General features: G+C 45.8%; 1 protein-coding gene across 11 annotated transcripts in view; it reads left to right on the top strand.

The window, feature by feature from the left end:
* The window catches only part of LOC121585174 (tight junction protein ZO-2), a 155,710-nt gene extending 141,542 nt beyond the window's left edge, over positions 1 to 14,168 (top strand). For 10 of the 11 annotated variants that reach the window (XM_041901567.2, XM_041901565.2, XM_041901569.2 and 7 more), the window contains 13 exons: positions 93 to 243; positions 431 to 539; positions 3,116 to 3,335; positions 4,214 to 4,398; positions 6,172 to 6,267; positions 6,385 to 6,464; positions 8,012 to 8,222; positions 8,885 to 8,985; positions 10,301 to 10,525; positions 11,333 to 11,428; positions 12,260 to 12,643; positions 12,755 to 12,840; positions 13,033 to 14,168. In XM_041901567.2, coding sequence (XP_041757501.2) covers positions 93 to 243; positions 431 to 539; positions 3,116 to 3,335; positions 4,214 to 4,398; positions 6,172 to 6,267; positions 6,385 to 6,464; positions 8,012 to 8,222; positions 8,885 to 8,985; positions 10,301 to 10,525; positions 11,333 to 11,428; positions 12,260 to 12,643; positions 12,755 to 12,840; positions 13,033 to 13,207 — 2,119 coding nt within the window. In that variant the 3' untranslated portion in view covers positions 13,208 to 14,168. The remainder of the gene's footprint in view (positions 1 to 92; positions 244 to 430; positions 540 to 3,115; positions 3,336 to 4,213; positions 4,399 to 6,171; positions 6,268 to 6,384; positions 6,465 to 8,011; positions 8,223 to 8,884; positions 8,986 to 10,300; positions 10,526 to 11,332; positions 11,429 to 12,259; positions 12,644 to 12,754; positions 12,841 to 13,032) is intronic. The other variant, XM_041901566.2, reaches the window with a different exon arrangement.
* Positions 14,169 to 14,456: the final 288 nt, after the last annotated feature.

The raw sequence follows: 14,456 nt of genomic DNA, 5'->3' as shown, positions 1-14,456 counted from the left end.
TTGAATTGGGGTAGAGAAAGTTCCACCACCTTTTTTTCTCACCATTTGAGTTTATCCTAATGTAACCATTTGTAATGTTGCTATCCAATCAGCGCTAACACAGTGATGGTGAGTTTCCAGAAGGGGGACAGTGTGGGTCTGAGGCTGGCGGGGGGTAACGATGTGGGCATCTTCATCGCTGGCATCCAGGAGGGCAGTCCTGCCGAGGAGGAAGGGCTACGCACCGGAGACCAGATCATGAAGGTAACCACCTTTTGGCACCGTGAACAGCATTGGACCGTCTGAGGCAAATACTGTACATCTGTAAACTCAACACCAACTTTCTGAAAGTGAATATCTGTTGTGTTGATCGCTGGAGACGCATATTGTTAATTGCAGTCAGTAAAACAACCCTTAATTTCCCCATGAAACGTGTGTGTGTGTGGTGCAGGTGAATAGCGTGGACTTCCGAGGCATCGTGAGAGAGGAGGCTGTTCTGTTCCTGTTGGAGATTCCTAAAGGAGAGGACGTCACCATACTGGCCCAGAGTAAACCTGATGGTGAGGCTTCTACAAGGTTCTAGAGATTGTTTCACAGAGTTCTAGAGAGTTCTCTAGTCTTCATCGTGTTTCACAGGGTTCCCAGGGTTTCCTGGTTCTATAGTACTTCAGAGGGCTCTAGACATAGGTTCTATATACACTTCTTCGGTTCTTGACTTGTTGACTTGTTGTTTTCCAGAGAGTTCCAAAGCGCTAATCTACACTGCCCCTTAGTATTCCATAGTTATCCACATAGTCTGATTTAATTTCAGAAGAAAAAGACGTAGACTTTTCCTACTTTGAGTGGGGAATATGGTAGCGTTCACTAAATTATGAAATGTTTACTTTCATTAAGTGATGCAGTGTTTCCTGACAAGACATAATAATATATGCCATTTAGCAGATGCTTTTATCCAAGGTACAGTCATGCGTGCACACATTTTACATATGGATGGTCCTGGGAATCGAACCCACTACCCTGGCGTTACAAGCGCCGTGCTCTACCAACTGAGCTACAAACTTTGGCTACGTTACAAATGAACAATGTGGAACAGCTTGATGGAAAAGGGAGAGTGGGTCAGTCCTTTTTCTTAGAGTCCGTCTAGTTGAATAGGGGCTATATGCAGCAGGATATGAGAGGATTCAAGTGAACAGTGGAATAAACCCATGAGCAGAGTAGTGCACACTGTCCTCTCCATGCTCCTCTCTACTCATTACACAAACACTGTGGGTCACACCCCAGGGCTACACGCACGCATGCACGCACAATCTCACACAAATGCAGACAAGTACACACACACACACACACACACATATAATAACTTTGTGTCAGTGTGATACAGAGACACCAGCTTGTTGCCCATCGGCACTGAAACCAGTTACAGCCAGTCACACACACACACACACACACACACACACAGAGGGGGACACACAAGTTACGTAATGAGAACATTGCCTCATAAACCCATTGCCCCTGAAATGTGACATGTAACATGTACAGTACAAACCGTGTCTCTGTATAACTGTGTTAGTGTTTATGTATGTACTGTAGAAGTTCATCTTTAAATGAATGAATCTTTAAAAACTGTGTTAGTGTGAACTATGTGAATACTACTAGACTATAAACTGTATGTTCATGTCTGTGTGGGTGCTTAGTCGTGTCTGTTTAACTATGATGGCACCCTATGTCATTTTGTAGTGCACTACTTTTGGGATGCATCCTGTGTGTGTGAGAGGTACCAGGGGCCGCCTCATCTGCAGACAAACAAACAGAAAGACAGGCAGGCAAGCAGGGAGCCGTGAATTGTGGGAGGTGCGGTCTATTAGCCAGCCAGGCTGTGTAAAGCTAGCAGCTGGGTTGTCGGGGAGCGCTGTGGGAACACTATTGAATTTGAAACCCCACCAAATCTTGTACTACAACTCTGCACATGCATGCATGCACACATACATACATACACACACACACACACACACACACACACACACACACACACACACACACACACACACACACACACACACACTGACAGCCAGCCTAGGAGAGAAGGACAGGCGTGACTGACCTCTACTGTCTCCATCCCTCCTCTCTCTTCCTTTCTCATCCCTTTCTTGCTCTCTTCCTCACTCTCTCTCTCTTCCTCACTCTCTCTCTCCTCGTCTCTCTCTCTCTCCTCTGCCCTCTTTCTCGCTCTATCCTCCTCGTAATCCCTCTCTCCGTGGTGTGAGATAGTGCCCTGGGGGGTAGTGGTGTTTGCCTGGCTACTCAAACTCCTTGCTCCGGCCAAACGCTACACCACGCCCACAAACGTTAGTTTCTTCTCCGCAATGAATCTGGATCTGAGTACCTCCCCGAGGATTTCTAGAACGCAAACTCATTCTAACCGTTCTGATTGGTCCCAGAAACCGATGGGTTGGGCCAGAGCCAGAACATACATGGGTACAGCGGCATTTTGAAAATGCATCATTGGCTTTGATACTCTCATTGGTTAGAGATAATCCAATCGCTGATGACTTTGTTTTGTACAACACCCTACATTTTCACAAATGACTTCAACGATGGCAGTCTCAGACTGAAGTATGTAGCGAAGATAGAGCAGCAAAAGAATTCAGTTTGTCAGGCGATAGTGGTGTGCAAGTGTGATCCGTAGAGAATGGGACTGAATGGGCACACAGGGAAAGGAAAGGGGGACATGGAACATGGGTAGTAAGGACCAACTTGTAGCAACCAAATGTTCCTGTTGAGGTTCATTAAGCCTTGTTGTTGAGAGTTATAGGGTGTTCAGGAAAGTTAGTGCTCGGCTTGACCAAAACCCTGCATGCCCTTTAGCTCTCCAGAACTAGGGGTTGGTGACTACTGATGGACAGTGCATGCTATTGTACATTTGGATTTGTAGGATGAGCAAGGAGTGAAACCTGATCTCTCGCTCTCTCCCTCTCTCCTCTCTCGCCTTCTCTCCTCCCCTCCCTCTCTCCTTCTCTCCTCCCCTCCCTCTCTCCTTCTCTCCTCCCCTCCCTCTCTCCTCTCTCCCCTCCCTCTCTCCTTCTCTCCTCCCCTCCCTCTCTCCTCTCTCCTTCTCTCCTCCCCTCCCTCTCTCCAGTCTACAATGACATCCTGGTGTCTGGTCGTGGAGACTCGTTCTTTATCAGGACTCATTTTGAGTATGAGCGGGAGGCTCACCAGAGCCTGGCCTTCTCCAGAGGGGAGATCTTCAAGGTGGTGGACACTCTCTACGATGGCAAGCTGGGCAACTGGCTGGCCATCCGCACCGGCAAGGACAAACAGCTGCTGGAGAAAGGCATCATCCCCAATAAGAGCAGGTAATCATCCCTAAAGCAGCATCCCTAAGAAGGGCAGGTAATCATCCTTTAAACGTCATCCCTAATAAGAGCCAGTAATCATCCCTAATAAGAGCAGGTAATCATCCCTAAGCCATCATCCCTAGCTAGAGCAGGTGAGATAGAGACAGTGAGGAGTTAGCTACTGTAGCACAGTTAGCTAGGGTCCAAGACATCACCCTTAGAGCAGATGAGATGGACTGGGAGGACACTAAGTTCGAATTTCTCAAGTCAGGATTGGGCCCTAGTATAGTAACTTTTAGAGGACTGATAAGATTCCCTGGCCATCAGTTGACTGTCAGGGGAGTGTTCAGCCACATCAGTCAAATCAGAGCCATCTCTCTCCCACATTAAATTCTCCTAGATCACACACTAGAGTAGGGTTCCCTAACTGGCAGGCCGCGGCTCAATCTAGCTGATGATCCCTGCACTAGAGTCTCCCCGCTGATCCCTGCACACTCTCTCACACACACACACACACACCACTCATCTGACCAGCCACAACACCAACATCTCCTCTTCTCATCCCCATTTTCCTCCTTCCATGTGCTCTCCCTTCTCTTAGATCCTCAGGCCTTGGCTGTGGAAAGTTATTTGAACTGGAACAACTTGAAAGAGTGTTTATTTTCTGTATTTTATCGTAAACACACTTGCCTTGGTTCATCTCTCTCCCTCTCCCACACCCACTTACCTTATCACCCCAACACACTGCCCTCACTCTATGCTGACGTCACCATCACCTTTTCTAAACATATCACCCCTATTCCCTCCTCATCTTGCTCTCCCTCTCACCTTTCTAACCTCTCCTCATAATTCCCCTCTCTTATTTCTCATTCTTTCCCTCCCCCTTTCTCTCCCAGGGCTGATCAGATGGCGAGCGTCCAGAACTCCCATAAGGCTGCTGGGACGGACCGCGCCGACTTCTGGCGTCTGAGAGGTCAAAGGGCAGCCAAGAGGAAGGAGCTGAGGAAGAGCAGAGAGGATGTTGGTGCTACGCCCGTCGCCACACGCTTCCCTGCTTACGAGAGAGTCGTGCTCAGAGAGGGTGGGTCTGGTCAACACAGGGAAACTACACAGGAAATTACACACATGGAGAGAGAGGGAGGAGGGGAAGAGAGTGTTGCAGAGGAATACAGATTTGAGGGTGATACAGACGCCGGCCATAATTGGGAAACACACAGGAAATAGGGGAGAAGGAGGGGGAAGAGAGAGGGGGAGATAGAGTTGAGGAGAAATGCATAATTGAGGAGAGGAGTGGGGAGGAGGGGGGTCACAGCATTTTAAGAAGGAATGAGGGTGAGAGAGGGGCAGGCCAGCATTAGGTAACACAGGAAACAACACACCCACACACACAGGAGTGACACAGAAAAGGGAGAAATTGAGAGTTAAAGAGAGGGGAGAGGGAGAAGTGTGTGTGTGTGGGTCGTCACGCTAAACACAGGAAATACACACCACAGGGGGGAGAGAGGGGGAGAGGAGAATGTTCCTTAGAAGAGGGGAGGATGTAGGAGGAGGATGAGGGGGTGCGGTGGCAGATCAGACAAGGAGAGAGGAAGACGTAAAGGGAGGGAATGAAAAGGAGAGAAGGAAAAAGAGGAAGAGAGGGAATTGGGGAAGAACGACAAGTAGATGGCAATAAATGGAGAGAACTGAGACAGAGCTCATTACAGCATGGTATGTGAGAGAGGAAGAAGATACAGTGTGGCTATGGCAACGAAGGGCAGGAATCTGACAGAGCAGTTACTCTTTCTCCTGTTGTTGTTTCAGTCTAAGCAGACTGTGCAGTGGTGTTTAAGGCTGAATGGACTGAGACAGTGCTGAGACACAGCTTTATTGGGCCTGGCATACAGCTGTATAAACCCATTTCCCTGCCGCGTCATGAATAGTTTTGCGGCCAAATATTGTCTTTCAAATAGGTCAGATGACATGAAAATAGAGCTATTTGGCCATGCACACCAGTGGTGTGTTTGGTGTTGAAAAACAGAAGCATATGCAGAAAAGTACCTCATACCTACGGTAAAATATGGTGGCGGAGCTTTGTTGTTATGGGGCTATTTTCTTTTAAGATAGCAGTGTGATGTCCGTAACACCAGCAAGACAATAACCCCAAGCACTAATCAAAATCCACCAAGAAATTGTTCATTTACCACAAAATCAACATTTGGCAATGGTCATCTCAGTCTCCGGACTTGAATCCCATTGAAAACCTGTGGTTTGAATTGAAGAGGGCAGTCCATAAGAGCAGACAAAGGATATAAAGGATTGTGATTCTGTATGGAGGAATGGTCTAAGATCCCTCCCAATGTGTTCTCCAATCTCATAAAACATTTTAGAAAAAGGATCGGTGTAGTTATCCTCGCAAGGGGAGGGTGCTAGAGTATTAAAAACAGCGGTGCCAATCATTTTGATCCTTACCTTTTTTAGTAGATTTGTATTACTTGTTAAACAAAATTTATTTTTCTGTGCAATTGTATTAGTATAAAATAATATAATTTCCCAATATTTGGTGTATTTTCATGGTCATCACTCACTCACTGTTAAGTTTGTCACAGTCCCGACATCAGCGTTGGCTATCCTGCTACAGAGATTTTTGATGTCAGGATGCACGCACATCACTCGAACGTGACGTTTGATGGTGAACAGAAAATGGCTCTAATGATTCAACTATTAGACACTGTAGGTCCCCGCCACACACACATTTATACATGGCCCCTAATATTGTGCATGATAAACCCAGGAATGATAGTCATGTTGTTTTAGGTTGTACTACCGCTAAGGAGTGACTGTCTAAAGCATCATCTCCTCTCTTGTGTTGTAGCTGGTTTCAGACGTCCTGTGGTTCTGTTTGGTCCTATAGCTGATGCAGCCAATGACAAGCTGGCCAGCGAGCTGCCTGACCTGTTTGTCATCGCCAGTGAGTCTCTCACATTGGGTGTCTGTCTGTCAGTTTGTCTGTCTGTCTGTCTGTTTTGTCTTGAGTCACGCTAGTCATTTGTTGAATAACACGGTCTCTGTCTCTGTCCATGGTCAGAAACTGAGCCTAAAGATGCTGGGTCGGAGAAATCCTCAGGAGTGGTGAGACTTAACACCATCCGCCAGATCATCGAGCAGGTAGGAGCCTCTCTCTCCCTTTCTCTCTCTCTCTCTCTCTCTCGCTCTCTCTCTCTCTCTCTATTGCTCTCTCTCTCTCTCTCGCTCTCTCTCTCTCTCTCTCTGCTCTCTCTCTCTCTCTCTCTCTCTCTCTCTCTCTCTCTCTCTCTCTCTCTCTTCTCTCTCTCTCTCTCTCTCTCTCTCTCTCTCTCTCTCTCTCTCTCTCTCTCTCTCTCTCTCTCTCTCTCTCTCTCTCTCTCTCTCTCTCTCTCTCTTTCTCTAGCAGTAATTTATGAACGTGGATGAACACCCGCTAATAACATGTTTTTGTGCAACATCACCAAATTCCTCATTAAATAAAGAAAAGGACACTGCCGACGCATTTCAAGCACACAGAACTTGATTACATTGCAGGACATGTTGAATAGAAAGCTAAATGCGGTTTTAATCATGACACAGAAAGCAGCTGTTTCCGATGACTAAATGCAAACTTGCAGATTGAGATACCAAGACTGGCAGCGCAATTTATCCCTAGGGATGTTGGTAGCCTCCTTTCACCTATCTACTTTTGTGCCTGTGTTTAGGCAAGTGGCAGAAAGATTCCATTTGGGCTGTCATTCTTGACTGTCTTTCGATCCGGGTCGTATCAAAGCAGGGTCGGCTCAAAAGGGGTCCAGAGGATTGGCCACCTAAATTGTCATTTTGCCCACCTAACCATGTCCCGATTTTATAAACCGATGTATAACGATGCCTTTCTCCGTAACGCTTTATGGTAGAAATGAACTGTGAAATACACAAGAAAAGACAACTTTGATGCGAATGTGGATATCTTTGATTTGTCCCTATGTCATTCAGAGCCTGAGCGACGACGTGCAGAAGTCAGTCTTACATTTATTTATTTTTTGCTTTCAACAGGATTTACAAGTAATCTCATACAATGCTGACTCTGTCACAGTCAATGCTATTCAGTTGAGCTATTCACTTGAGCTATTCACTTGAAAACAGCACAAAAGCATAAAGCATCATTTTTTGTAACTGATTGCCCCAGATGTTCTGAATAAGATGCCATATAATAATTGATGTTACACATTTGTTAGGGAAATGATGTCAAATCGAGACTAGACTTAATTTTCCCATCATTATTATCATTAAATAGTCTACCATCCAAAATATGTCATGTTTAACATTGTAGAATTGCAGGAAATTGGCTTTAAAATAGCAGAACGTGTTGGTGGTGCATTTCACACATATCAATAAACTAGAATCAAAATGCAGGTCCAAATGCAGTTCAAAAAATAAATAAACCCTAGGCTATTTAATCTATCAAAAAGCGTTTGTCACAGTAAATAGTTGATTTGCAGTATGAGTTAGATAAGAGGTAATTACCAGTTAATAAATTGATACAGAAATTGTAGGTGTGCCACAAATGTTTATCCCATCAAGGCGTGCCACGGTTCAAAAAAGGTTGGGAACCACTGATCTATCTATCTTTCTCTTTGTCCCCCTCGATCTGTCTCTCTCTCTCTCTCTCTCTATTCAATCACTGTCCCCCATCATGTCCCCTGTAGGACAAGCATGCCCTGCTGGATGTGACTCCCAAGGCGGTGGACACTCTGAACTACACCCAGTGGTACCCCATCGTCATCTTCTTCAACCCAGACAATAAACCAGGGGTTAAGGCCATGAGGCAGAGGGTGATACCTGGGTCCAACCGCAGCGCTAGAAAACTATATGAACAGGCTGTCAAACTGAGAAAGACCTGCTCTCACCTATTCACTGGTTAGTCACACATATGGATCCGCCACACACACACAGTTACACAGAGATACGCGCACAGATACACATGCATACACACACCATTTACTTTTGGCTACCACCCTCAGGAGTGTCCATATTCCATATACTGTAGTTGGCCAGTGAGTTGATCTCTCTCTCTCTCTCTCTCTCTCTCTCTCTCTCTCTCTCTCGCTCGCTCGCTCTCTCTCACTCTCTCTCAATGACTATCTGACACACACACAGTCCTCTAGTTGGCCAGTGATTCATGTTAAACCCCTGTTTCTGTAGACGCCTATCGAGTCCCTAACGTCAATAAACAAACAGTTAAACAGCCAAATATAGAACACAAGATAGTTATTTTCCTGCATTTCCTGATAATCTGTTGTATCTCTTTTTTGTGCCATTACACCCCCTCCCTCTCTCCCCTCTCTACTCGGTCTCTTCTCATCCGTCCTGCTGTTCTCTCTCACCCTTCTCTTTCTCTTCTCTTCCATTCTTTCGCTTCTCTCCCACTCTATTTCTCTCCCTCTCTCTGCTCTCCCCCTCTCTCCCCTTCCTCTCGCTCCCCCTCTCTTTAATTATCTCTCAACTTCCTCTATCTCTCTCTCTTTCCCCTCCTCTCTCCCTCCCTCCCTTTCCTCCTCACTCCGCCCTCCTCCCTACAGCTACTATTGATGTGAACTCGGCCAATGATGCGTGGTACGGCAGTGTGAAGGACTCTATCAGGGAGCAGCAGACTCAGGCTGTGTGGGTGTCTGAGGGGAAGGTAAACATACTCACCATACAGAGCTCATACACTGGATACTATACTGTATTATAATGTACTGTATGATATTATACTGTACTTTACTATATTATACTATACTAGGGCTGTGACAAATTGAAACATTTTTGTAATGTTTCAACTGCTATTTTCTTATCTGTTTTCCGTTAAAACATTTTATAAAATTCCACATGAAATCTTACTGCATGGTATTACCGCTAGAGGGAAATGAATTCCTACCACAGTCATACATTAGGCTTATTTATCTGGAATCTGCTTTGTGGCTGCCCGAGTGGGCAGGTGAAATTTTGTTCCGAAGACTACCGTTAATTCACGTTGACTCTAGTGTTCCTTCCATTTGTTATGAGCATTAGCGACACGCATCAAAAAATTAACGTAACCAAGTGATCACAGTTCTTCTCCTTCCATTTTCTTTTACCTCCGTTACGTGTGCCTCACTTGATTTCGATCCGACCGCTCCCTATACACACATGCGTGCTGCGCACCCAAGCTCCCATTAGGCCTACAGAAATGACTGCCTATGTAAACGTATCTAACTGATGGAATACACAAACCGAACTGTAGACAAGCTACATTCTTTGCCAAATCACGACAGTGTTATCATGAATTCAGTTTTGTGATAACTGCACTGTGATTTAAAAATATTGTGAACAAAAACAACCACAATGTTTTTCGGTTAGGGATTTTTTCTTACGATTGAATTTAAAACGTTCACACCCCTATAATATACTATACTCTACTCTACACATGCTACCCACTGGGCACACACTGGTTGAATCAACGTTGTTTCCAGGTCCTTTCAATTAAATGATGTTGAACCATCGTGGAATAGACGTTGAATTGACGTCTGTGCCCAGTGGGTATAGTCTGCTACACTCCTATCCTCTTCTATACTTCTTGTACTATTCCACCCTGTATATTATGTACATGTTTCAATCATGTGCTCTAGAATGTTCTTACTGTCTACTTCAAGTCTATATTGTATTCACTCTTCCTTCCTATCAAGCTATTTCTGTAAACTTCTGTGTACTAGTCCACCTTAACGATTTCCCTTGATGCTACTATATACCTAGTCTAGTGTCTTCATACTGTACTCAGACTTTTCTGTCACTTTTAAGATGGTGAAAAGTTGTTTGCTCTATTTCCTGAGTCCTGTGTTGTGAGCATGCTCACTGTGTGTGAATCCTTCTACCACTGGTGCTCTACAGCTCGGTTCTTCTTTCTTTTCTTTTCTTTGTTTTTGTTTTTGTTTCTGCTTCCTCTCTGTACACCAAGATCCATCATGTGTCTCTTTTAGCTGGACGGGACGGAGATGGACCTTGATCTCCATGACGACCGCATGTCTTACCTGTCAGCCATGTCAGCCGACTACCTGAGCATGGACAGCCGATTGGCCAGCGACTACGATGACACGGCGGACGAGGGCGGGGCTTACACGGATAACGAGCTGGACAACGAGCCGGCTGACCAACTGCACGTATCCGCTATCAGCCGCTCCTCTGAGCCCGTGCTGGCAGAGGAGGTTAGAGAGACACAGCGATAAGCACACACACACACACACACACACACGGTTAGCAACACACACGCACACACACACACACACACACACACACACACGGTTAGCAACACACACGCACATGCAGCCCATAAGATGGATTGTGATGTCCTAGCCTCACAGCCTTGGTGCTATGCAGAGCTGTAAGAATCTATTCTGCCCTCTACAGTTCAAACACGCCATTACACCTATGATATCTCCAGTCCAATGTAGGCCTACATGACCAAAATCAATACCATCTGGTTAGCATTTGTTCGGGTTGTTTCAGGAACCCAATGTGTCAGAAGCACTTTAGCAAAACTGTTTTTTAAATAGAGGCCATTCAGCATTATGATAATAGCCCTCCGGCCAGTTTCTCTCTAGTACAGTAGTTAAAAACAGACTGGAAACACAGGTTATAGATGTATCATTTCATTAGGGAACTATATGATTTTGTATGGCTGTGCAAGGATCTTAAAATCTGTGTGTGTGTGTGTGTGTGTGTGTGTGTGTGTGTGTGTGTGTGTGTGTCCCACAGGGGTAGGAGTGTATAACAGTATTACATAGGCTACTAACTGCATGTACAGTATAACTTCCTCTCCTCCCCTTAGCAACCAGATGCCATGACAATTACTTCTATGCACCTGGTTTATGCAGATGTTACACAACCTCTCTATAATTAAAACATATGACCCTTCAATAATCAGCATGGTTGACCCTTGACCCAGCCTGTAAACCTGCATGGTACTTCCTGTTGACCCTGTCCTATGTGTGTATATGTGTTTGTGGGGTCAGATCCTGCGCAGGTGCAGTCCAGAGATCCGTGGTGGCGTCAGGAGGGTGGGCAGCAGTGCCAGCCCACCTCCAGCATTTGTACCTGACCCCCCCAAGGTGAGAGAGACACACGCACATACAAATTCCTCTTATATTCACTTTGACCATCTTTGGCAACATAAAGTCAACCGGTAGTGAGCATCAGATTTTTGGGCAACTGTGTGGTTTTTGGGGTAGATAAGTACAGGATCCCCGGTAGCTTTCAAACATCCACTTACGTTTGAATGTTTGAAACCTCCATCACCCCTTAGCTCTTTAACTCAATCAGAAGAAGCAAACTCCCCTTCTCTCTGAAGAATGGTCTGATCTGGAGAAACCACGCCCACCCCGGCTCGGATTCCTCCAACGGCAGCTCATTGGACCACTCTGGTACCTAATTAGCAAGAAGTAACTCCCCAAATTCCCTGTGGTGATAGAAGGGTCCAGCGTTCGTGAAACCTCATAGTCATTAATAGTATATAGTTGAACAGATATTCTAGAGTAATGTAGGCTACCTGTGTTTTGAACTCTTAAAGTGTTGTAGAGAAAGAGGTGTCCGTGGTTTGGTCAGTGTCGTCTATCAAAATGTGGTATTCAACATTGTCTTCTGTTACGAATCTGTTTGGGAAAGTATAACTTGAAGCTTCTTTTATGTTGTAAATCAACAGTGAGGAAATGAGGGCGGAAGCCTAAAGTTAATGATCATTTCTTTAAGCGTCTCTTACGTTTTTCTAGTCACAAATCTCCTATTCACGTACACAAATGTTTGAGTTGCGGATCTGTGACTGACCCTGTCTGGTCCCCATAGAAATAGAATGATTTCATTGACTGAATCAAATCAAAATGATTTGATTCATTCTAATTCTATGCTGGTCCACCCCCCGTCCCCCTCCCTCCCTACCCCTTCAGGTAAAGCTGCTGTTCAGGGACGAGGTAGTCCCTCCCAGGGGGGTTATAGGGTCGTACGAGCCCCCCTCCAGCCGAGGCTACGACTCCCACTCCTCCAGCCCTGCCAGCGACCCCCCTCCTCTCCCTCGCACCCTCAACTCCTTCGGCAAGGCCAAGCCCCTGGCACCTCCCCCCATCGCCCTCAAACCCTCCTATAATACCCAGGACACCACCAGCAGCACAGCCCCATACACAACAGCCTTTAGGGGCCCGGAGCAGCCAGGGGAGAGCCTTGAGGACCCCAGCCTCAAGTCGTTCCTGGGGAAGATCAAGGCCTTTGAGAAGATGGACCACTTTGCACGTGCTCAGAGGATGCTGGAGCTGCAGGAGGCCCAGAACGCCAGGGTGGGTTGGTGGGTGTGTGCCTCTGAATGTGTGTGCGTGTGAGAGAGAAAGAGTGTGTGTCTGCTAGTCTGTTGTCATCAAAGCATCATACTAATGTCTGTCTCTGTCCAGTTGGAGATAGCTCAGAAGCACCCAGACATCTATGCTGTCCCTGTGAAGACCCAAAAACTGGATCACAGCCGGCCTCAGCCTATAGGGTAGGAACACAACATGGGAGTGTCTTTACCCATTCATACCGTGAATGTGTTGTGTTACGTCTGTCCACTTTCCGTTGTGCTCTATATTCATTTGCATGTGTGGATTTTCACTGAATATATTGGGTGTGAGTATTGTACATTTATGTGACTGTGTGTTCGTGTGTGTGTGCGCCTGTGTGTGTGTGTGTTCAGTTCCAGCTCGCGTCCCGAGCCCCAGACCCCTCCCTCCAAGCTGCCATACTCGGAGAGTCGTGGGTTCTACCCCAGCGAAGAGGAAGAGGAAGAGTGCCGACGCCAGCTGGCAGACCACACCAAGAGAGGCTACTACCAGACCAACAACCAGAAATACCAGGACACAGAACTGTAGACTACACTACCAACAACCAGAAATACCAGGACACAGAACTGTAGACTACACTACCAACAACCAGAAATACCAGGACACAGAACTGTAGACTACACTACCAACAACCAGAAATACCAGGACACAGAACTGTAGACTACACTACCAACAACCAGAAATACCAGGACACAGAACTGTAGACTACACTACTAACAACCAGAAATACCAGGACACAGAACTGTAGACTACACTACTAACAACCAGAAATACCAGGACACAGAACTGTAGACTACACTACTAACAACCAGAAATACCAGGACACTGACTGAAGTGTAGCACTACTACACGCCCACCTACCACCCTACCACACTAAACTGTAGTGCCCCTTCTCTCCTGGATCCCCGAATACCCCTTAATACCCTATAGTAACAAGAAACAGGGCTGGTTGACAGAGACACCCACACACTGCTGAGCCCTGCTCTGATTGACTCAGCTCAGCGCACATGAACACACTCTCCATTCCAGCGGGGCTCCGCCCCCCTCGTCTGACCCTGCACCAATCCGCTGCTGACTCGGAAGCCGGCCCGTTTTAAGTTTGACTTAAAACCGCTTTTTTGCTGCAAAAGTTGGATAGTTACCTCACTGTCTCTGTTATTATTCGTGTTTAATTTCTATTTGCTTGTTTGGTTGAGTTCTTTTGTTACACCGATCTGTGTTAATGTTATGATACATTTAATCAGGAACCACGTTATTTCTTGCCTATGCAACTCCTTCAGTTTGCTTCCTGCAGAGCAACTGAAACCTTTTGCCACGAGTTCCTCTCCGCACTCCACGAGAACCTCAAACCTTACGAGTTCTCCTTACGAGTAGCTTCTCATCACCACTCCTTCCTTTTGTACTACATCCAATATTATAACCAGCTGTCTCCAAACTATTTTAAAAGGTCACATATATATATATTATATTATTATATATATACAATGTCTAGTGTTTATACTCCTCCATCTTTGCATTCCTTCCTATATAATCTTGTGTGTCTGTATACATACAGTATATATATGAGAGAGATAGAGAGAGCGAATGAAAGAGACATTATATTATATATACAATACACTGGAATTTAAGAGTTTTTGAAGTGCCTTTTACTTTATGAATAACATAATGAGGTTTGGGGACGTCCATCGGTGCGTGGCGCCCCTGTCCCTGTCCCCTGGACCACACCACTCTGCTGCTCTCAAGCTTTTAGGGAAAACAGGGAACAAGAGACACCAAA

Source organism: Coregonus clupeaformis, chromosome 16, assembly GCF_020615455.1.
Source record: "Coregonus clupeaformis isolate EN_2021a chromosome 16, ASM2061545v1, whole genome shotgun sequence".
NCBI lineage: Eukaryota > Metazoa > Chordata > Actinopteri > Salmoniformes > Salmonidae > Coregonus > Coregonus clupeaformis.
Note: the sequence above shows the minus strand (reverse complement) of the source record. Positions and strands in the feature narration are given on the sequence as shown.